This window comes from Trichomycterus rosablanca, chromosome 1, assembly GCF_030014385.1.
Source record: "Trichomycterus rosablanca isolate fTriRos1 chromosome 1, fTriRos1.hap1, whole genome shotgun sequence".
Taxonomy (NCBI): domain Eukaryota; kingdom Metazoa; phylum Chordata; class Actinopteri; order Siluriformes; family Trichomycteridae; genus Trichomycterus; species Trichomycterus rosablanca.
In genome coordinates, this window is record NC_085988.1 from 56,336,363 (window position 1) to 56,361,079 (window position 24,717).

The 24,717-nt window shown below is 35.9% G+C and overlaps 2 protein-coding genes across 2 annotated transcripts in view; one reads left to right on the top strand and one right to left on the bottom strand.

The window, feature by feature from the left end:
- The window catches only part of agbl5 (AGBL carboxypeptidase 5), a 43,152-nt gene extending 40,363 nt beyond the window's left edge, over positions 1 to 2,789 (top strand). Inside the window, exon 14 of the mRNA XM_062994668.1 lies at positions 2,365 to 2,789. Within this exon, the coding sequence (XP_062850738.1) occupies positions 2,365 to 2,369 (5 nt within the window). The 3' untranslated portion in view covers positions 2,370 to 2,789. The remainder of the gene's footprint in view (positions 1 to 2,364) is intronic.
- LOC134313262 (flap endonuclease GEN homolog 1) lies at positions 1,930 to 19,270 on the bottom strand. The gene is made up of 14 exons (XM_062994665.1): positions 19,231 to 19,270; positions 16,802 to 16,986; positions 16,390 to 16,594; positions 13,876 to 14,052; positions 13,561 to 13,671; positions 13,388 to 13,461; positions 11,076 to 11,161; positions 10,736 to 10,886; positions 9,505 to 9,541; positions 9,338 to 9,418; positions 7,409 to 7,539; positions 7,249 to 7,310; positions 6,520 to 6,669; positions 1,930 to 3,219 (listed from the first exon to the last, which is right to left on the bottom strand). Exons 2-14 carry the CDS (start codon positions 16,960 to 16,962, stop codon positions 2,060 to 2,062), a joined length of 2,586 nt encoding a protein of 861 aa, XP_062850735.1. The 5' UTR covers positions 16,963 to 16,986; positions 19,231 to 19,270; the 3' UTR covers positions 1,930 to 2,059.
- Positions 19,271 to 24,717: the final 5,447 nt, after the last annotated feature.

Genomic DNA, 24,717 nt, shown 5'->3' on the forward strand with positions numbered 1-24,717 from the left:
GCTTTCATGTCTGAGAAGGTGTGCAACATGGCACTGTAGCGGCTGAGGAAAAGCAACAGTGCGTGTGTAATAAAACTGATGGTGTTTAAGGGATCTGGGTGAGGAAAAGGAAGCGACACGTTTAACCTTTTACGTCCTTATTAGGGCGCGGTTGTTACTTTATGCCAAAACACTCGTGGCTTTAACAGCGCTCGAGACCGAGACCGACGGATCAGTACTTTATAACTTACGGTAATTTACTTTACGGTAATTTACCTTCAAACCATGTTCGAACACATTCTTATATTAATATCATATACTAAATATGACTATTAAATGTACGAAAATAGCGTACATTTTGATAAAATTGTTAACTTTCAACTTTTGTTAACTTATCATTGCAACGTTTAAAATGTGATATTCATGTGGCAACAGTCATGTGGCTGTTAAAATTAGCTTTTCTACTATAGTAGTGACCAAATAGAATATGCAATTCTGCCTTTTATTCAAAATAAAATGTACATCAAGTAATAATACTAATAACATTACTAATAATAAGGAGGCCACTCAATTTTTAAATAGTAAAACTAATTAAATATGAACATTTGATGTATGTGGTGTTTTCTTTTCATGCAATCTGCTTTTTAACAACTTCCAGTTTGCAGAGGTCATACAAGTACAGGGTTAAGTACATGTTAACACTTGAATGTCGGAAACCATTTATTCACAAAACATACTTCATATGTGTAAGATAATTTACAGGACAGTCTCAACCTGTTCGCCATCATGTTCAACACACAAAAACCAGCGAGCAACAGTACCCCAAAAAAGCCCAGACACACATTTTGTGGGGAATAGATCCATTAGTGTTACCATAATTCTGACTCAGTGGGTAGCACTGTCACTGTTGCTGCCTCGCAGCAAGAAGGTCCTGGGTTCGATCCCCAGGTGGGGTGGTCCGGGTCCTTTCTGTGTGGAGTTTGCATGTTCTCCCCGTGTCTGCATGGGTGTACTCCGGGTGCTCCGGTTTCCTCAAACAGTCCAAAGACATGCAAGTGAGGTGAACTGGAGATATAACCTTGTGAACTGATGAATCTTGTGTAATGAGTAACTACTGTGTCTGTCATGAATGTAACCAATGTGTGGAACATGACGTTACAATCCTAATAAACAAACCTACTCACAAATATTTAATAATAATTTTAATAAGTAGTAAAAAGTAATTTTAAGCTTAAAATTTGTACCTGTAAATATTTTCTGCTTTATTATTATAGAAAGGATTATCTTTTGCTAATGCTAAAATAATAACTTACCCCATCTCACAGCAATGTTTGTTTATTAGGATTTTAACGTCATGTTTTACACTTTGGTTACATTCATGACAGGAACGGTAGTTACTCATTATGCAGACATGAGGAAAACACGCAAACTCCACACAGAAAGGACCTGGACCACCCCACCTGGGGATCGAACCCTTCTTGCTGTGAGGCGACAGTACTACCCACTGAGCCACCGTGCCACCCTGATTTTGACTTAAAGTGGCCAAAGCAAAAAAAACAACAAAAAAACTGACATCATCAGTTACTAACTCACAAATATTTAATAGTAATTTTAGTAAGTAGTAAAAAGTAATGTTAAGCTTAAAATTTGTACCTTTAAATATTATTGTAGGAAGGATGCTGTAATCATCGTTTGCTAATGCTAATATAAAAATACTAACCCCATCTTACAGCACTGCAAAAGTTAACCTAAAAAACTAAAATTAAGTTCTTAAACCACTTTTTATCACGTTAATGATCCTGCTTAATAGCGAACAGACAAAATATGTGCATTGAAGGCATTGATTATTTAAAATGAAGACTTACCTGATAAATAAATGGAATAATACACAAAACAAACCATCAAGTCAAATCTAAAAAAACACTTTTAATATATAATTTGCAACACTTATCAGACTGACCTTTGAAATAATAGTTTACAATCACTGTAGCACATATTACATCTTTTTGTTGCTCCTGGTACAACATTAAAAATGCAGATTATTTAGTCACAGTTTGTAGTAATCACAAGCAAATCTATTTTATTTAATGAATTTAAGTTTAAGTCTTTCTGCTAGTGGTAGAGGACTACTAATAGAAACAAATGAATCATCATCATCACCATCAATCTTTACAATGCTGTCCTGTGATTTGGGATTTGTCCTTGAGCTATCTACACATAGTGGCTTTTCATGCATTGTGGTTTCTGATCCTTGCTGTGCATTTGCAGAAATGTTTTGCTCTTTAAAAATCTGTTGTTTGTCTGGTTTGATAAGTTGTGGAACAACAGTTTGTGTGATCAGTGTCTTTTTGTGATTGTATGTGTTTTTGCTTCCCTCTGTTTCAGGATGATTCTCATCACTGGAAGATCCTTGGCTCACACAAACACTCTTTTTACAACCAGTCTCTTTACTTGTAGGCTGAGGATTGGAATATTGCCCATTAGAGTGTTTCACCTTAACAAATTTGTATTTAGTTGGTGCCACAACAGGTAGGGTTTGCTGCTTTTTTTCAGATACTTTTTCCTTTGAAGCTGGAGCCATATAAGTACTTCTACTAGGTCCAGATGTTTGTCCATGTGAGCTGAGTGAACCCTTTAAATTCTTAGACAATGGTTTTGAGGGCATATGACTGAACTCAGCATTTTTTGGTTTACACCCAGTTTTTTTTACTTTGGCCTCTTTCCTCAAAATGTCGCTTTCCCTCAGCGGACATGCTGGTAGTTCTATGTTATGTGAACCACCACTAATGGACGAGCCTGTGCATTCATCTTTGACTTTTTCATTTGATTTGTTCACTACTTTCAGACCAGCCTTACTCTGCAGATTTTGAGGAGATGGGGCAGCAGTAAAAGACAAAGCTTCCCAGTCAATGTTGCTCAAGTGTAGTTCTTCAATCACAGCAGATACTGAAAGGGAGTTCTGGGCCTGAGAGGATGCATCTGTAGGGTCAGTGGAAGCAGGAACCTCTGGCTGGCAAACTGCTTGGGAAAGAGAGGAGTCTGGAACATCCTGAATTTTATGCTTATTTGACTGTTTGGGTGGTTTTGGTGCATACGATCCAGAAGTGGGGTGATCTACAATTGTGGGCAAGCCTGAAGAGGGCTGAGGATGTGAAGAACTTTGCAGAGACATCTGTGCAAAGATATCAGAGATTCCATCAGCAGTATCAACCAGTTTCTCCTTTTCCACCTTCTTCTTTTCTGTTGACAAAGGACAGGAAATTTTATGAAAGTGTTCAAATATTTGTTGGCTTCAAATTACAAGTAAAAGCATAAAATAAAAGTTGAACATGGCTTTTTTTCAGACATCAGAAAAAAAATTGGGTGAGTGTTCATACATGCAATATTTATTCAAATATTTTAATGTATTAAATAAATGTAAAAATGCATTTATTAAAATAAAAAGTTTTTTGCTCCCATATTTAGTGGTTGCCACAGTAGATTTGTTAGACTTAGCACAATTTTAACACTGGTGAATATATATTAATATATCAAAGAAACTGTTTTATATTATAATTATGTTTGAGGCTGTTTGATGTTTCATAACTGTATTTATACAAATAAGATTTTAGTTGCTGGCCAACTTCAGCTCAACATGTTAAATTACCAGGCTCCTTTATTAAAAATTATTTAAAAATTATTAAAGATATGTAATATTCATATTTCATATACAAAATACGTCATATTCCATCATGAAAGGAGCTTGTTAGACATTCTATTTCAAAACCATGTGCAATAATCTTGAAATTGCTTTTCAGAAGATCTTTAAGCATGTCACTGTAAATATTTGCCCATATAGTAAAGTCAGTCAACATTTAGATTAATCCCAAAGGGTGTTTGATAACATTGGGATCAGCACTCCACATAAAACTTATCAAACCACGTTTTTATGAGCCTCAATTTGTGCACATCAGGATAGTCATGCTGGAACAGGAGTGGGTCTTCCCTAAAATGTTACATATAATTTTTAATAATGGATTTTATACACCAGTTAGCAATGGGTGTGACAAACACCTGAACTCTATCAGCAAGAGTGTTAACACCTACCTTTATCTCTTAAAGTTTAATAAATATAGTAATGTTTTACTGTAATAGTTGTATTTTAGTGTAATATCTGTTGTATTTTATTTGTATAAAATAGCCTATATGTGATATATAAACATAATCTTTTGTAAGTTTATTTTATGCTAAAAGTAAAGTTTAAAAAGTGCATTTTATTTTCATCAGTATAATGATTATTTTATTGGCCTAATCTATCTTAACACAAAATTTAAACTAAACAGCTGTAAGATTTTATTTTGCAATCAAATATTGAATGTGTAACATGACTTAAATTTGTACTCCACTAAAAAAGGAATACACAAGTGAGAGAAATCATTATGGAGACAGATGTGTGTGAGTCAAAAGCCAGTAGAAGAGGGATAAATGGACAAGGACTCCTGTGCAACACCTTGTGCTAATCAAAGCATTTAAGTGCAGAATGATTGTTGGGATCTGGCTGTGCAAATGTGAGAAACTAAAACACCGGTGGGTGTCAGAATTGCAGCTTCTGCCTTTGATCTTGCCACTTTACAAAAGGAAGAGCACATTTACTTAACCACCCAAGAAATTCTTATGGTCACTTGTTCCCAGAAACATCGTTAGCTGCACCACTAACAAGGTTACTGATCTATCAACTGCTTTAGGTATTGGGAAACAGTAAGGTACACAGCAACAGTGTTAGGATTTCTGGATCATATATAGCAGTTAAATCAAACAGTGCCTAGTATATAACAAATATACTAATAAATTCATTACTAAATCATTAACTTATTATTATATTATTATTAATAATATTAAATAAATATATTATATATAATATTTATTATAATTTCAGGCTGACAGTTAATTGGCTTTAGAGAAAAAAAGAGGTAAAGAAAGTATTAATACTATACAAACTAGATCAAATTTTATGAGTGATAAATGCTAAAATCCAGGTAATGTATTATTATTTATTTTTACAAATATAACATTAAAGGGCTGTCAAGCTTATAGCATTTATTTTTATAAATAAAAAGGTCCAAAGTAACCTAGCTACCACAATTTCAGGTGGGACAGATAATGCATGGTCAGTAGCAATAAGCAATGCCATTTCATATCAAATACTAAATGATAAAATTAACACCACAAGCATAAGATCCAATTCAAATGATCAGAAATTAGGTCAAGCTAGTTATACCTACCTTGTGAAAGCCAGCAGGAGGACCCTAAATCAGCTAAATTATACTAGTCAAACTATATTCAGACATTGCTACATTTTGTTTTTGACAAGAGTGCAGAGTGGGTTCTTAACAATGTATGTAAATTATTTTGTCACAGATATCCTTTTTTTGGTCTTGGATGTCCACATAACATAAGGATGCCCAATTTAAACCCAAAACAGGTCAGTATTGCTGCACAAGCACATTTCATTTAACATGTTTGTTTATTAAGGCTGGACTTTATATAACTGACTTTTTTTTTTTTTTTTTTTGGGATAAGCTGGACATCTGACATACAGTATCCAAAAAAACAGGTAAATCACATCCAACGTTTAGATCAGTGGTTCTAAAGCCTTTTTTAACAACCGGGCCACAAAGTTATTTCCTGCAGGCAACCCACATGCAGTAGTGTGAGCTGCACATTCAAGTGTAGTGGGCTGCAGGTTGGGAACCATTGACTTAGAGTAATATCTATATTAAAATGAATCATTTTAAACAAGTAAAATATGTGTACAATAATTATCCAATACTATAAATATTACAACATTCAACATTTTAACTCTTTGTACTAAATGACATGTCAGATTGGTACTCTGCCCATGGTATAATATTGAAATGCACACAGCTTTTCAGTGTTTATTTAGTAAGACCTTGAGAGGGGTACTGATCAGAGTCTGGCAACAATTGGATACAAAATGCATGAGCTGGGAACACATCCTGAACAGGGCATTAATCTATTCCAAGGAACCACACACTTTTTAATTTACTCACTCACATATGGGAGCAATTTAGAGCAACAAATTCCCCTTTTGCATGTTTTGGGAGGTAAACAAAATTAACTGGAGGGTATCCACACTGGCAAATAGGTGAAACGTGCCAAACATCCTACAGACATTGACCAGATGTGATGTTTCAATCCGAATCTTCATGACCTTGGTGATGTACTTTATAAATTTAGTATTCTTAATATTTAAAATAAGTTAAATTATTATTTATTATAAAATACATTTAATGTTTGTGTAAAAACAATAAATACTTGATTGATGGTACAACTAACCAGCACTAGCAATACTGTGCAATTATAATTTACTGTTAAGCTGAAAATACTTTTTAATATGAAGTACATACATGTACTTACTGTACATAAATTTTTTTTTTTAATGAGCCCTTCTAAAGCATAACATAGTTTTCAGAAATTGCACTTTAATCAACTTGACCCTAATCTGCTGGGTGTGTGAGAGAAGGCCAAACTGGAACCTACTTTTTAATTTGTTGTCTTTGGGTTCTGCTGTTTCCTTGTTGAAGATGTCAACAATGTCTGGGAAAGCCAAATTAAACAGATTCTCCTCTTCCACAGTCCTCACTACATCTTGCTCGCCTGGAGGGCAGTCCTCGGGAAATACATAATGATCTGTACAAATTAAACATGTGTTATACATTTAATTTAATCATATGTATTATATTTCATTTAAAATTCAATACTATTATATTTAAAAAAGCAAAACAAAGACATAAAAAAGACAATAAAACCATGACAAATTTTAAGTGCAAATGCATTTAAACAGCTTTTTTGTTAGCCGTTTTTAATGTAATCAATTGTTTAAAAATGTCCTTTTGCATTAAATGCTAATGCACATGGACTGGGTGTTTGTGTGTAGGGGGTAATGATTCCCAAAGTTCAGTTTCCAGAGGAAGCAAGTTTAGCACATCAGAATGATACATTTGTTCCATCACCTGTGACCCACAAATCACACCACTAACCTCCTTCACATGTCTGTTCACAACAAGACACTAACTAGAGCAAGAGTGATGCTCATCACACTTCTTCACCACTGGCAGCTCTGTAATAAAAGCTTTAATTCTGCCAGGTTGACCAACTGCTAATATGTTTCTTGCTTCATGGGAATTAACATGAAGTGAAGTGTTTTAATTATTTGAACCTTAAGTGCCACATTCTCTGATTTCACATAAAGTAAATTTTAAGTCTTACCTGGTTTAATCCACATGACTTCAAAGCAGGAGACACCACTTCTTATGCGCCTCTTGTATATTCTGATCACAATACATTTCATACAAAACAATAATTTACATTAATAAATAAATAAATAAAAATATACTCAATCATTTAATCATTTGTAGTTGAAACAAACCGAATAGGCTGTATCTGTGTTGTTGATTGTATTCCTTGTCTTCTGTTCATTAGTTCGGTGTAGGTCATCAGTGCCAAGACTTTTTCACTGGTGTAGTGTTTAGGCCACTCCATCTTCTCCAGAGCAAATTTCTGACAAACACACAAAAAACTACATTGAGTTGTAAATTCTCTAATTATTTTATAGGTATTACAAAATTTGCCTGCCAAAAAAAAAAAAACACTCCAGTGTATGTATATTGTGCAGAGGTGGAAGAAGTATGCATTTTCATTTTACATTGTCAGCATTTAGCAGAAGCTTTTATCCAAAGCGATTACAGTACTGTGACAGTACATATTGTCCAAGCAATAGAGGGTTAAGGGCCTTGCTCAAGGGCCCAACAGTGGCAATCTGGCAGTGGTGGGGCTTGAACTAGCGACGTTTTCATTACTAGTCCGGTACCTTGACCGCTAGGCCACAACTGTCTTACTTAAGTAAACGTACTGCTAATCTGAAAATTCTTGAGAAGTTAAAAAAAAACTTGTATATTTTATTTAAATAGAAGTATAAAAGTACATGCTACTAAATGTATAAAAAGTAAAAATTTCCTTTCAAAGCCCTTCTAACTCAATTTTTGAAACAGGATGTCTTATTGAGGGCAAGTGGTTCACATTTACGGCACTGAGGGTACATAATGATTTGTACTGCATAAATTATCTGCAAAAATCATACAAATTGCATTATTATATTGGCTATCCACAGTAAGAACATTTTCAGACATGAGGCACCAAAATATACAAAATACTTTTGAATTGTTTATAAGTGCTGCTAAATCACTCATAACTACTTTACTTTAATTTTATATAGCGTTTCTCAAGTACCCAAAGACGCTTACAATTTTCAGCGAAGCATCATAGACAACAAGTACATAGGGCATCACAGACAGCAAATAAATAAAGCATCACAGACAGCAAATACATACAAATAGACAATAAGGAGAGTACATACAAGGAGACAATCAGGAGAAAACCAGATGGAGTCTATAACTAGACATGCCAGTACTCAGTAATGCAGTTTATCATGATATTTAACCCACACCATCGTCATCATTGAAACACTGTCACTGCATTTTAGTCAAACAAATCTTCACCATTTTTAGAGCAGTTCTTATTTTAAACACTCCTATTGTGGTCAGCAAGGGTTCTGCCATTTGGCTGGAGAAAAATGTATTATAAACCAAGAGACATGCTGTCCAGTAAGACTTTTAAAAAATGATTGCTATTTTTTTAAGGATAAAAACATTCTTTCCGAACACAGTATTGAAACATGGAGTATTTGTTAAAAAGTGCTATTGCTAAATCCTGACCCCTTACTAAACATTACTTGCCAATCTACATGACCTCTAATGAATGAGTTTGTGTAGAGCACCCAAACAGAATGTTTCTTAAGTACTTAAATTTACTGACAGTGGGTGTCAAGTCAAAATCACCAGACTGAACTAATCATGCTTTTTGTGTAGCCATATTAATGGGCACAATATGTACAGTATATGATATTAATTATTTTCCTTGGACTTTCCAGGAATATAGCTCAGCTAAACCCCACAGACAATAAATACATTATAAAGACATGTCAAAATCAAACTAGGACTACCAACTGTGTTGATACAGTTTGGTACAGTATATGCATTTTAAAAATGCAGCCAGTGGAAATTAAATCTCACTTTGCTCAGTCATGCTTTCTCAGACATGGAAACTGTGTAAAGCAGTTTTTTCAGTTTACAGCTTGGTTAGAATCAGCTACTATGTTTGGGCCTAATCTCTACCAGTAGACAGATAGCTAACATCACACAAAATATGCTTTATCATCAAGTGGTTTAGGAATAGAAATTAAAAAGCATTTATATCACAGTATTTAATGTAATAATGTAAAATCTAGAGAGAATGAGACCTGCATTAGGAGTAAGCTTGGTTTCCTCCTTTTGAAACTGGCAACCAATTTGTCCTTTGAAATCAGATATTCATTGATGATCTGAAAGGTTAATCCACAGTTATTTACACAAATCACATAGTAAATGTTAGATTTAAAACTAAAATGTAAGTGTACTGTTTACTTACATCTGAGAAGGGGAACAAATCACAGGCTAGGGTCTTCCTATGAACAGAAACAGTGATTATCATTTTAAACTTATAAACATTTTGCAAATATAACAAACCAGCTGTATTACAGAAACATGCTTTTTTTTTTAAATATAAATAAAAAATATAATACAGTGGATCCTAAAAACTCAAAGTCAATTGGTTCTGGGACTGGCGTTGAGTTTAAAAGGCGTTGAGTTTCAAGGTATTTTTTCCCATAAGGATGTATGGGAAACCTTTTAAGTTCCATGGTCCTGTGGAACTGCATATATATTAGGCAAATGTAAAAAAAATGGGGTTGTTTTTGACTTATACACTGAAAATAACACAAATATAATATAAAAAACACTGAAATAAAAAGCTGATTCCTACAATTTCTCAGCACCCCGAGCTATAACACAAGTTTAAAAGTGAAACACAGATACATGTGGAGCTTTCAGAGTGAATCTAATGGTTATTCCACACAAATGCAGATTTGTCTCATTTGCGACTTTTTACCGCACCGCTCAAGCCGAGCGCTAAACAAAGCGACAGTTCACTGTTAATTTGAAATTAAATAAATAAATTTTTTAAAAACAAACCAAAACATGTTGAGTTTAAGGGAAACGGCGAGTTTAAGGGTACAGATTTCTCGACGAAGGGTGTTGAGTTTCAAAGATTTTAAGTTTAGGGGATGTTAAGTTATAAGGTACCACTGTACAGTTTTCAGATTCACTCTGAAAGCGTCCACATGTATCTGTGGTTAGCCGTTTCACTTTTAAACTGTTATAGCTCGGGGTGCTGAGAAATTGTAAGAATCAGCTTTTGTGAGAGTCTAAAACGCTTATCGTTAAAAAAAAGCTTAACGTGACTTAATGTATTGAAAAAAAATGACATATGAACACTAGACCTCTCTTAATTATTATTGCTCGTTTTAGTACAATAAGTCATGTTAAGCTTTGTGCACCGGCACACTTTATTGATTTATAACTGTTTTTCAATTGTATTTCAGTGTGGTTATATTATATTTGTGTTATACAGTGAACCACTGTATATAAATATATTAACATCATAATGACATTATAATTCGAATACTTTTCACAGTATTGTAGTACATGAAACTAAAATGTAAAATATAAATACAACACACAGGTGCAACAAAATCTCTTGCCTTCAAATATTTCTGTCTGTATTTGTAAATTCATTTACAATTAAATCTTGAAAAACTCACTTTTTAATTGAAGCTTCAACTGAGAAGGCCTGGCGAGCGTGTTCAGTACGATGCCAGTCGCAGGGACACTCTGAGTCGTAGTCCTGAGGCTGACAGAACTTTTTACTGTCACAGTACACACAGCCTTTTTGCTCATGAGATTTAGCACTACCTGAGGAAAGAGAGAAAAGCGAATATCTTAGAAGACAATTACATTGACAAGAAAGGCTTCACATCTCCATTGCATGCACTTTTGAAGTAATTTAAACCGGTTAAAGGTAGCTGTTGTTAGCACTAACAGGTTTTCTATATTTTAATAAAATAATAAAACAATAAGACAACATGATTATAGTAATCTCACCAGGATGACGACACACCAAGCAGTGGGTGACTTTCTTTACAGCACACTCCAGGGTCTCGGAAGCAGTTTTTCCCCAGTCACTGAACCTGTAGGAAAACATAATAAATGCTGTGAGGTCAAAATCGTTTGCATTGTGTAATTAAGCATCTAGCCATATGTGTTGCACAAATCCCTTTTAATCCAATATTATGTAAAAATTAAGACTAACAACAAACCGACATAACTAAAAGTGCATTAGCCAATTTTGCTTCTCTTGTACATAGTATTTTAATCCATCATTTTATCTACAGTATTTATTTACTTATTTATTAGGATTTTAACGTCATGTTTTACACACTTTGGTCACATTCATGACAGAAACGGTAATTACTCGTTGATTCATCAGTTCACAAGTTTAATGTCAAACACAGTCACAGTCAGGACAATTCTGTATCTCCAATTTACCTCACTTGCATGTCTTTGGGAGGAAACTGGAGCTCCCGGAGGAAACCCACGCAGACACGGGAAAAACATGCAAACTCCACACAGAAAGGACCCGGACCGCCCCACCTGGGAATCGAACCCAGGACCTTATTGCTGTGAGGCGACAGTGCTGCCCACTGAGCCACCGTGCCGTTTTATCTATTTAATAATCATAAATCTGCACAGTTCAAATAAATAAGAGTCCATATACAGTAGCTTCGAATGCGGCTCAGCCAATCAGATTTTAGGACCGGAACTATCCGTTTTATAAAGTAGCTTCTAACAGTACTTTCTGATTACTGGTTTCCTAATATAGTAATATAATAACTATTATATACTATTATATACTAATAACTAATATACTGTAGTACAGAAAGCTATTCGCTACACTCTCCAAAAAGCTTTGAAGACCACTCACTACGAAAACCTCCCCAAAACAATGTATATTTGCAATATACATAAATGTGTACACTACAAGATAGAGGGGGTTTATGTCCTTGTTTTAGGCTTCAACAGTAGCCCAGAACTCTAATCAATAAAGCATGATTCATACTAAGTTACAAAGCCTTTGGATTTTCAGATAGCTGGTTAAAGTCTTTCCCAAAATGTCAATATTCCCATTGGTCTTTCACAGATATTGACCCAAAAGTGTAAACAGGGATGAGTTAGAGCTGCAACATTCCTGATGTGGTGATGGGATGGGGTGTATAGACTGTGTCCAGAACCACAACGTACTATACTAAATAGTACACCAAATAAGTACATTTGAAATGTTTTGTAACTTTGTAATGGAAAATTAATATGCCATATGATGTTTGGCCTAAGACTGCTCTATAGCAAATATATAGTATTGTTACTTTTTTACATTGTTATGGCAAGTGGTTAAACCATTTTATTGTTCAAGTATCTGAACAGCACTGATAAATGCTACATCATTTTAGTTTCCTAATGCACACACACATATAGCCCACCTGTTGCTCTGCCACCCACTGGACCCCATTTATGAATCCATTTATGAATCAAAATAAATGGACATCCCCATTGGTGATGGACTATTCTCAGCACTGGTAATGACATGGTACTGGTATGAGTGTATCAGGTGCAGCAGGGTTGTTGGGATTTTAAATACAATAGTATCGATGCCAACATTTACATTACATTTACATTCTCAGCATTGAGCAGACGCCTTTATCCAAAGCAACTTACAATTGAGACTGTACACATTGCAAGCTAATGAGGGTTAATGAGGGCCCAACTGTCACAACCTGGCAGATGTGGGGTTTGAACCAGTGACCTTCCAGTTACTAGTCCTGTACTTTAACCGCTGAGATCCCGCTGCACACAACAGTGTCCTATGATCAGAAAGTCTTCACTGATAAAAGACTAGAGAAAGATTATCACTTATATGCATGAAAGATAGCTCTAGTTTCTAAGTGTACACCTACAGGTAATAGTGTGTGTGTGTGTGTGTGTGTGTGTGTGTGTGTGTGTGTTCCTAATAAAAAGGTCAGTAAGATTAAACAGTATTTAAAAATCCCAACAACACAGCTGCACCTGAGACTCATACCAGAACGGCACAAACTACTACGTCAACACCAGAATCATTTACCACTTAAACATCATCTGGTCGGTGATGAAACCCTCCTTTGGGTTCCCTTTCGATTAATAAATAGGGTACAGGGGGTGACAAAGTGTACAGAGCAACAGATGAGCTACACTCAGTAACAGTATACCCACAAAGGTCCTCCTATATGGTAGGTGTAGCTAATAAAATAATCAACAAATGTATGTACCAGATTATTAGGTGTATTAGTGAGTGCAGTTTGCATAACATTATTATTTAAACATACTTCTGAAGAAGGGTTTGTCCATTTAAATTCTGTATCAACTTAAGGGTTTGTTCTTTCCCAACACCTGGAACACCCTGGAGGGACAGATACACAAAACCACCTAGTTAAAGTTTCTTCATAAATGATTATCATTTATCAATCTAAGGTTATAAAAATGTCAGTCAGTGGCATACCTTGGGTATGTAATCACACCCTAAGAGTACAGCCAGGCCCACAAGTGTCTCTCGCTTTAGCTGCAGTTCTGTCTCCACTCTGGACATCTTATAGCACTCTATCTGAGGGTCCTGGGGGCAAGAAAATGTTAATATTGAAGTCAACTGATCAGAAAAATAGCACTCCATGCAAAGTCACATAATTTACCAGATGTTTAAACACAAACACATCCAATCAGGAACTGAGTAATTAATCAAACCTTTGAATTACAGTCATGTAATATGCATGTTCTGGACAGTGATGTAAAAATATGTTAGATAATATCGCATTTCGACCTTTGTGTTCATGTTGAAGTTTCTGTAGACAGTCCGTGCACCATATAGGAAAGCATCTCCGTCACTGGTAATGCAGCCATCCACCAAACCTTGGGCGTCCATAAAGGCGCACATCGCCTCGGCTTCACCCGCTGCAGCCACCCACGGCAAACCCAGATAATCTAACATCTCAGCGCACTGAAAGGAGAAGATATAGAAAAAAGAATAGAATAAATGCAATAAAACATAGATTAATTTATTAATGGTCTAGATAGGTCATGGTCACTTGCTTTATTAGCTTTAAATTTACCAGGCTCAAAATATGTAGAATGTATTAGCACCACCACTATATAAAACATCTTACTACGTGTCAGTGTCCTCCCTGTCTGATTTATAATTTGTGAAAAGCATCAGGTATTGTATAGTCAGCACAAATAAAAATAGATTTATCAATAGCAACTGTTCTATCCCGATCATGGCTGTGGTGTGTCTGAAACCTACCTTGGTACACACCCTAGGACAGAGCACCAATTTAGGGCAGGGTAATACTTACTTAACAAATTAATTACCACCATAACAGCCTTCACTCTGTTTGAAATTGCAAATATTCATTTACAAGAGCATTTGTAAGGTCAGGCACTTATGTTCAACGGGATGTCCTGGCATGTAATTAACATACCACTTCATCCCAAAGGTGTTTAGTAAGGTTGATGTCAGGGCTTTGTGAAAGTCAGTGGGGTTCCTCCACTCCAATCTCATCAAACCATGTCTATATGGACCATGAATTGCTTGTATTTGTTTTTAACCTTATAATCGAAACAACGAACACTGCTGTTTTATGCAGCTGTGTGTATCACATTGTATATGACGACCAGAAGGAGAGTAGCAGAGAGTGGTCTGATAATAAAAAAAAGGTAATTCCCAAGCATGCTCAACGGCCATCTAAAAGAGCTTCTTATTCCTGTGATCCAAGGTTGCCAATTCTAATTACATTTTTTAGAGCCCAGTGGACTGTAGCCAAAATCTCAATCTCTGGATGTGGTTGTGAGAGAAAAATTGGGCCAAGATTAAACAAAGAAATGTTCACCCTTACACACAAGGTAGAACAGTTGCACCAAAACAAATGACAATGCCATGAAAAAAACTGGTACCTTTAATATTTTAAGTCATTGGAGGCAATGACTGTAATTAAGTGTTTTCTGTCATTCAGAAGAACATTTCTGGACATCTCAACTGATATTTTGACACAGTGTCTTTTAGCAAACGGTTCCAGCTTTACCAAATGTACACTTGAACGTTTTCCACAAATATTCAGTAGGATCCAGGACCACTTTAAAATGGTCCAATGTTTTATTCTTATCCATTTGTGGGTGAATTTTAATGTTTTTTGGTAATTATTATGTTGGAAAACCCATGACCTGTGACTGAGAAACAACTATTTGACACTAAACTATACTTTCCACTTCTGGGTCTTCAGTAAAAGACCCAAACAGACCACTCTTTTACAAGCATTTATTTATTAGGATTTTAATGTCATGTTTTAAACACTTTGGTTACATTCATGGCAGGGCAGGTAGTTACTCAATACACAGGATTCATCAGTTCAAGTCTTTAATGTCAAACACAGTGATGGACAATTTTGTATCCCCATGTCTTTGGACTGTGGGAGGAAACCCACGCAGACGTGGGGAGAACATGCAAACTCCACACAGAAAGGACCTGGACCACTCCACCTGGGAATTGAACCCAGGACCTTCTTGCTGTGATGCGACAGTGCTACCCACGAGCCACTGTGCCGCCCTTTTTACAAGCAAGACACAAAAGGCCAGATTTGACTTTGCCAAAATGCATGCTGGCAGACAAACAAAAGCCATTCTGAAAGAATGTTCTCTGAACAGATTAAACAAAAACAGAGCTTGTATGTACAAAAAAGGAGAGATTTGAAAGAAAGGAACACCATGTTCACTGTAATACATGGATGTTTTGAGCTGCTTAGCTGCCTCAGGCACCGGATGCCTTGAATCTGTTCAGGGCACAATGAGGTCAGAAGCTTTTGGCATTTTGGAGCCAAATGTTCAGCACAGTTTGAAAAAATGGTTCCTCAGTCACAGGTCATGGGTCTTCCACCTCACATGGAAAAGCACCCAAGAATGAAAGAGAATCAGACTTTGGAGCATTTTGAAGTGGTCAGATAAGACAGAGCACCCCTCAATCTTAAGAAAGCTTGAACATTTAGCAAAAAAAAAGAATGGGTCAAACCACCAGTTAAGAGGTACAATCAAATACAAAATTACTGAAAACACATGATTGAAGTCAAGGCCTTCAAAGGCTGAGCTACAAAATGTTAAGTGTACCAATATTTTGTCAGCACCACTTTCACTTGTTTTATTATTTTAAATGTTCATTTGTAAATCATAGAGTTACTGTTACATTTATTGCAAAATAATGATTAACTGACACAATACACTTAGTTTTAAGAGCACTTAAAGTATCTCAATTTCTTTGCCTCATCAATATATAAATAATTTTGTGTACCTCTCTAAGCACAGCCATGAATCGCCCCCTGCTTGTGTTTGTGGTTTTTGCTGGTTTAGGAGCGCTCTTGGTTTTATTGGTACGGAACGCTGTCTCGGTTCTCTTTTTCATTGTCTCAGCCTTCAGCTTAGGAGCTTCTCCTTCCATAACAAATATGAGCTTGATTCCCATCCGAAGGACAGATGATGCACGAAAAAACAAATTGCTGCAATAAAAAGTAAAATAAAATAACTGTCAACAAATAAAGTTGGTTTAACAGACCAGCACCTTAACTTTAGACTACCAAAATTGTAATTTCTGTGCACTTATCAAATGCATGTCCAGGACAACAAAAGCTTAGTTTACTGTCCCTGATTAAGACTAGTGTAAGAGATACAAATACAAGTATCTCTCAAAACATTCCAGCTCCTACCGTAGATGAGGTTTTGTAACTCTGCCCATCATTCCTTGAACATGTTGGGCTTCACAGATCCACAGACTGAGATCCACGGCCAGTGTTTTCCCTGTAAGACTGTACAATGGGACAGACTCCTGCACCGGACTCAAAATTGACCATAGATCATTCACACCCATGGCTGATGAAGATAACTGAAAAGCCTGAAACAAAATAAAAAGTAAGTGTTAATGTCAGGATAAATGACTGCTGTTACATTCCCTATGTTATGCAGAAATATTTAAGTCTTGTTGTCGACATGTGACATTCCTCTTGGTGCATTTCTCAGAATAAGTCAATACCAGGAATATTGGCTAGGATAATACCTGACAAATAGGTACAAAAAGTAATTATAAGTTACCCATTGCCTTTATGTTAGCAAAGAAGGGATGCACCACATACTAAATACGTGGGTACTGCAGTTTTCTTACTTAATTTTCCACATAACTTATTTTACCATATTTACCAAAGGTAACAATAATTATTGAGGTTTTTATAGTTGAATCCTGTTTCGAGTCAAACAAATTTCCTGCAAGAAGACAAGGGAAAATAGAGATTGGTGCATAACTCTCAGTGCACAATATAGATCTCCATATAAACCCACCTAGTGCAGATGAAAGGAAAAACCCGGCTACTGCACAGGTGTTACTGCGTGTGTTACCCTGAGCGACTTTCTGCTGCTTGTTGCCCAAATCAATGATTGCTTATCGCCCTGCATTCACACTAAGTGTGTCATCATTGCCTGCCTGCGGGCATTTCTAAACGCAAGCTGACCTATAGCTGTTTTACTGATGCCAGAATAACAAATGACACAACAGAAAAGCATACTTTACGGGCTAGTTAAACTTTGTTCAACTTTGTTGTGTCACCAACTCCACCCACTTAACATTGTAAATTTTTATTCTGCCTCTTGGATCAGTTGTGGAGGAAAATGGGAAAAATGCTTAATTAAAAAGATTAATTAGGTTACATGGGGTTTAGTTTAATGTGCCAGTTTCCAAACTGAAATTAAAGGCAGACAGTGACATTGTACATACTAAATAAACTCTTACAAACTGCTTATCAGCACCTCAATAGCACCATTCAGTGTGTTTGTGCTTTTTTAATTATTATTATCATTAGTTTAGTTATAGTTTACAAGAACAGATGGCTAAAATATATAAATATATAGACTGGACACTAAACAATAGGTGTATTCATGTAGCTACTTTTATGCACATTAGAAAGAACACTAATAAACTTGATAAAAATGTCTTTATGGACAAAAACGGTTTAAACATTTAGGTGGCTAATATGAAAGACAGTGGAACTTTCTAGCTTGTGATCAGCTTACTCTTTCATTTAAAGGCATTAAACATCTCATTTTTACATAAAACTGTGCTAAGTGAGTAATGGTAAGTCACATAAAACTATGAAAAAAGCAGTCTTGAATATAATGCCTGCAAAGTCTTCTTATGTAGTAAAAAACTAATAGTAATTGATGAGTAAGAGCCTTAGGCCTGTGTGGCACCACCTAGTCCTTAATGATCATTTAAATGTTTCCAATAGCTCAGTTGAAATTAAAAAAATATAATTTTGTTAGATTTATTATTTATTAGGATTTTAACGTCATGTTTTACACACTTTGGTTACATTCATGACAGAAACAGTAGTTACTCATTAGACAAGATTCAACAGTTCACAAGTTTAATGTCAAACACAGTCATGGACAATTTTGTTTCTCCAATTCACCTCATTTACATGTCTTTGGACTGTGGGAGGAAACCCACGCTGAGACAGGGAGAACATGCAAACTCCACACAGAAAGCACCCAGACCGCTCCACTTGGGGATCGAACCCAGGACCTTCTTGCTGTGAGGCGACTAATTTTGTTAGATTCTATTCATAAGAAGACTTGTGGCACAAATGAGGCACATTAAATTTAAAGAAAAAAACTCATAATGTTGACATATTGTTATAAAATCATTGTACTTCTTATAAAGTATAGCTTTTCGGATATATTTTGAAGGAAACATTGAAAGGATAAGCATTAAGGGATGTTGATTTACAGTCTGTTTACATCTTCTGAGATGACTATTTGTGGAGGGGGCTGTAAGTGGTCACTGGGGATTTTCCAGTCAGAAAATCTCTTTACTGATAGACTGGGTAATGTCTAGTAAAGTTGTGTCATCTATATAAATAAATAAATAAGATATAGAGTTTGTAGTGGTATTAGCTTTATTGACCAGAATTACTTGATACTAAGGGTATGGACAAATAATCATATGCGTAATATAAAAATATAAATGCTCTGGATTTACATTATTTTTTTTATATTTACATGTGTTTTTGTATTTTAACAAGCTGTTATAATAATAGTGTGTAAGTGATGTGTAGATAAGTGTATGTGTATGTGTGAACATACCTACCCTGACTTAGCAAACAGCATCCAAAACGAACCAGTGTCTGTTTAGCTGATCTTGTATAGACGTTTAACGTAGCAGTGATAAAATGTATCTTATATACTTCTGCTCTATTAATAATTCAAAACAACAACAATATAACAGTGACAACACGGTTACACTAATAAATGAGGTATCCAGAAGAGAAGTGTTTTGAATTCCTCCTCGGCACTAAAAACATGGGTTTCATCTTCTCCCTAGAGTTTATGTCCGCCACCTGCTGGTAAGGAGATCAACATTCACTAGTTCTTTCATTCATTCATTATTTTACCATAGCTTTATTCTGTTCAGGGTCGCGGTGGGTACAATTCACCGAATTCCAGTCCTTCACAGAGCACACACACACACACACATTCATACCTAAGGGATCTATAGTATTGTAGCGTCAGTGGGAGGAGCCGTGGTATCCAGGCTTACCGTCAGCGTGTATCCCAGTGTGGGAGACTGGGTGGCTGCGGTGAGAGCTGGATAGGTAGCTTATATGTTTGTCTGTTGTATGAATGTATGTGTGTGTGAATGAGTGTACGTCCTAAACCACTGAGAGATCTGCCAAGGGCAGCTCACTCGAGGCCCCGACGCTCGCCTTCCTGCTCGCCGGCGCCACATTGGTGTCAGAAGTGGGATTGTGATGTCTGGGTGGCTTTGGTGGTTCGGTGGGCCAATATGCCCGATCTGTCTGAGTGCGCTGGCCCCGGGGTTGTTGCGAGGGCATGGAAAGCCAGGTGCAGCAGGGGTGTTGAAACAGCGGCTCGGCAGTGTAATGGGGTGAGGTCCGGACATTGAGCCACCCAGTGGTCGCTGGTGAGTAGGTCACCGGGACGGTTGACCTTTAGGGAGGGGGCTATGTAGCGTCAGTGGGAGGAGCCGTGGTATCCAGGCTTACCGTCAGCGTGTATCCCAGTGTGGGAGACTGGGTGGCTGCGGTGAGAGCTGGATAGGTAGCTTATATGTTTGTCTGTTGTATGAATGTATGTGTGTATGTATGAGTGTACGTCCTAAACCACTGAGAGATCTGCCAAGGGCAGCTCACTCGAGGCCCCGACGCTCGCCTTCCTGCTCGCCGGCGCCACAGTATCTCCGATTAACCTGTGGGAGGAAACCACAGTACCCAGAGGAAACCCACTCTGACACAGGGAGAACATGCAAGTTCCAAACCCGGGGCCTTCTTGCTGTGAGGCGATATATTATCATATATTTAGTGTACAACATACATACATTGACTACAACATACACTATTGCTTTAAAATACTGTCTACTGTATAATATATTCTGTACACTTCCTAATTTATGGTTTTAAATTGTGTGTAATGTGCATTGTAATGCAATCTGCATGACTGTGGGATAGTTTAATTTTAGTATGACAGTATAGGATCTTTTGAACAAATCAGCATGAATCAGGATGTAAAAGTGTGCTCACATATACAAGGAATTAGTTTTTGGTTGCAGTAGTTCACACTGCACAGTTACTGTTCACCGTAGTAAAAAGGAAATTTTTACCACACATTATTAAGGTGCTGAGTGCAGCATTAAAAGATATAGTGTGATAAATAAATTAGGGCAAATAAAAAAAAGTAAAGAACAAGAAGAAGTAATAGTCTGAAATGTAAAGTACAAATACTATAAGTGTGAGACTGTACAGTATATCAAGATCCAAGGTCGTAGCCATGAATTAAACATTGGGAGGAATTATCCTAAAACATTCCTGCCATATCAGCATTTGATGTAAAAACTGATTCAAACATTACTCAAATCAAATCAAGGTTTATTTGTCGCATACATAGTCATACACAGTACAACTGGCAGTGAAATGCTTTTGTGACTGCTTGGCCACAATAATTACAAAATAAACAAAGTAGACAAATATATATATATATATATAATGTAGCGATGTGCATCGTGGACATCTGCGCGATTGTACGTGCGTTCTGTAATTTATTAGTGATGGGTCGGTCGCGAACAATCCGGCTATAAGAGTCGGCTCTTTAAAATGAATGACAGAATCCTGAGCCGATTCGTTTTTTTCCGGGTTTTTTTCCGTTTCCGTGGTGGCGTTAGCAGGAGGGGAGGGGTTACAGACGCACACACACACACACACAGTGCGCACACGAACAGGAGGGAGGCAGTGAGAGAGAGAGCGCGAGAGAGAAAACTTGATGGAGTTTTACACAGCGCTCAGTGTTCAGTCTACCCACATCTTATACATGTCACTGTGTATTGTAGCAACATCCGTCCTCTCAGAGAGAATCTTTTCTAAAACAGGGCAGATCATAACAGAAAGGAGAAACAGGATCAACCCCTCAGAGATGAGCTGCTTGGTTTTTCTGAATACCAATCTTCACTAAATACTGTCACCTGGATGCTGCTTTTTGTTTGACACATTTTCATTTATATTTTGTTGAGTGATTCTTTGTTGATGTTGTGTTGTTCCATTGTAGATGCAAATTTACAAATAATATACAGAATCAGACCTTTTTGTCTAATTAAGATGGGTCTTTGTTTTTGTATTTTATAATTTATTGTTGTGGCACTCTGTTCCACGTTGAGTATATAAATAAAGCCATTTAAATAATAAACATTTAATACAATGTTTTTTTTTTTACATTAGTAATTCATTTTACATGTAATTTGTTAATAAATTAGTTCAAGCAACAAATCAGCTCAATGAGCTTGTTTGATTACTTTGATTTTCAATTTAAGATGGCAATAAGTAACTTAAATTTGGTAAACCTGTTAGGTTACAGTAAAGTACTCTGTTCTTGGTAATTACCTTTAATTGCAGGGGACTGAAGTTTTTTTTTGTTTAAAAATTGTACAAGAAAATGTGAATTGTTTTGCCCTGTTTACACTTAAAAAAAATCGTGAGAAAATCGAATCGTGAGCTCAGTATCGTGAATCGAATCGAATCGTGAGCAGAGTGTATCGTTACACCCCTAATATATATATATATATATATATATATATATATATATATATATATATATATATATATATATATATATATATATACAGGGGCAGTGGTGTATAGTAACGAAGTAATAATACTTCGTTACAGTACTTAAGTAGTTTTTTAGAGTATCTGTACTTTACTGGAGTATAAAAATATTCGTTAACTTTCACTTTTACTCCACTACATTTCCTAAAGAAACTGTGTACTTTTACTCCGATACATTTGCTGTATGTGAATTCGTTACTCGTTACAACAAAATAAAACGACAAGAATTTTTTAGCTAAATAATGTGAGATGTGTGACAGACTGCACGCAGGTTTGGCGAATCTGCGCTTGTAAATTACATCAGCGGTTAAACACATTAATGCGCAGATGCAACCGTTTTGTAAAAGCGCATCGTTCACTCAAAGATACGGAATAATGAATAACCGGCATTTCAGAATCTCCCCGTCCTGCACACTGATGTAAGTTAAGAATGATAAACAAAGTAAAGCCACAGCACCATTGTTTTTATTATTATTATTATTATTATTAGCATTAACATTGTTCAGATATCTAGCTACCGATTACATTCGAACCACAAATAAAACGTTTCACTACATTAGTTTGTAATTAATTCAGTGCAGACATAATGTGTCCCATCATTTTTAAAAACTCACCTACGGACAAATATTTCCTCAGATAACTTCTGTATTACACTGACAGGAAAGATTCATGGTGCTGAGGAACGTGCACATCTTTAACCCTTTAATGCTCTCAACAAGAACTCAACTTTCAAAATGTTATGGATGATTTTTCAGCTGCTGCTTCAGGTTGACACATTAGAAATGGTGTTTTCTTAAAGTAAGAATACCAATATTTTTTAAGTTTAACACATGCCAATCAGGGAGTAGATACAGCCCAAAAAAGATGATTTAAATACAGCTTATTTTACCCAGCTATTTAGATTCAAACTAATGGTTGAGCAGATCATTAAAGGGTTAAAAGTGCCACACGTTTAGTTAAACTTGCTTGAGTTTTGCTTTTAATTCTGCCAAAATTCAGTTGTTTTAGGTTATTGGGATGTATACAGTATCTATAACTTGAATGTACTACCCAAATAAAAAAAATGGAACAGTATAGAAAATGCAAATAAAATAGATGCAGTTTTTTTTACATTTACATCGACTCTTATTTCATCTTTTATGAACCCAAAATATTTCATGTTTTGTCTGGTTAACTTCATTCTTAACATACACATACATGCATTTTAAGCTACAACACATTCTAAAAAAAGTTGTAACAGGGCAATTTAGTCCTCGTAATAAGGTTAAAAAACAACTAAATAATGACGTGATTTCAAATAGGTGATGTGAACAGCTGATTATAATCACAAATTGGCACAGATCATGTTCAGATGGAAGGTAGAAAAAAGCTTGTTAAGGTGGTTTACAGGCTTAAAAGAACAATCTTATATTTTTCTAAATGACCGCTTCAGTTTATACTAACAGCATTTACTTTTACTTCTACTTTTAATACTTAAGTACATTTAATATCAAATTACTTTTAATACTTAAGTACATTAAACATTCGATACTTTTAGACTTTTACTCAAGTAATATTTTAAAAGGTGACTTTTACTTCTATCTAAGTAAATTTCTGGTAAGATACTTGTACTTTTACTCAAGTATGGCCTTCAGGTACTTTATACACCACTGTACTGTATATATATATATATATATATATATATATATACAGTGCTCAGCATAAATGAGTACACCCCTTTTGAAAAGTAAGATTTTAATCAATATCTCACTGAACACAGGAACAATTTTCAAAATTTTTACAAGACTGAGTTTCATAGAACATTTCTTTAACCCATAACATAAAAGTAAGGTGAATAATATAACTTAGATTACAAAATATACAGTTTTACTTAAATTAGTTGATGCAAAAATGAATACACCCCACATCAAAAAGTACTACATCTAGTATTTTGTATGACCACTATGATTTTTAAGGACAGCATTAAGTCTTCTAGGCATGGAATGAACAACTTGGCGACAAATTGCAACGTCTATCTTTTTCCATTCTTCAAGAACGACCTCTTTTAGAGCCTGGATGCTGGATGGAGAGTGATGCTCAACCTGTGTCTTCAGAATTCCCCGTAGATGTTCGATTGTGTTCAGATCAGAAGACATACTGAATCACTTTCACCCTGTTCTTCTTCAGAAATGCAACAGTGGCCTTAGATGTGTGTTTTGGATCATTGTCATGTTGGAAAAGTGCATGACAACCAACGGCACAAAGTGATGGTAGCATCTTGTCCTTCAATATAGAGCAGCACATCTGTGAATTCATGATACCATCGATGAAATGCAGCTCCCCAACACCAGCAGCACTCATGTAGCCCCACATAAGGGCACTGCCACCACCATGTTTCACTGTAGGCACCATGCATTCTTCTTTGTACTCCTCACCTTTGCGACGCCATACAGTTTGGAAGCCATCGGTTCCAAAAACATTTA

Bases quoted from the DNA above. Each gene is read 5' to 3' on its own strand.
- LOC134313262 (XM_062994665.1), bottom strand. From the start codon at position 16,962: ATGGGTGTGAATGATCTATGGTCAATTTTGAGTCCGGTGCAGGAGTCT. The intron at 14,053-16,389 runs GTACACAAAATT...TTCTCCTTTCAG, and splicing joins TCATGGCTGTGCTTAGAGAG to TGCGCTGAGATGTTAGATTA. The intron at 7,311-7,408 runs GTTTGTTTCAAC...TATTGTGATCAG, and splicing joins ACACAGATACAGCCTATTCG to AATATACAAGAGGCGCATAA.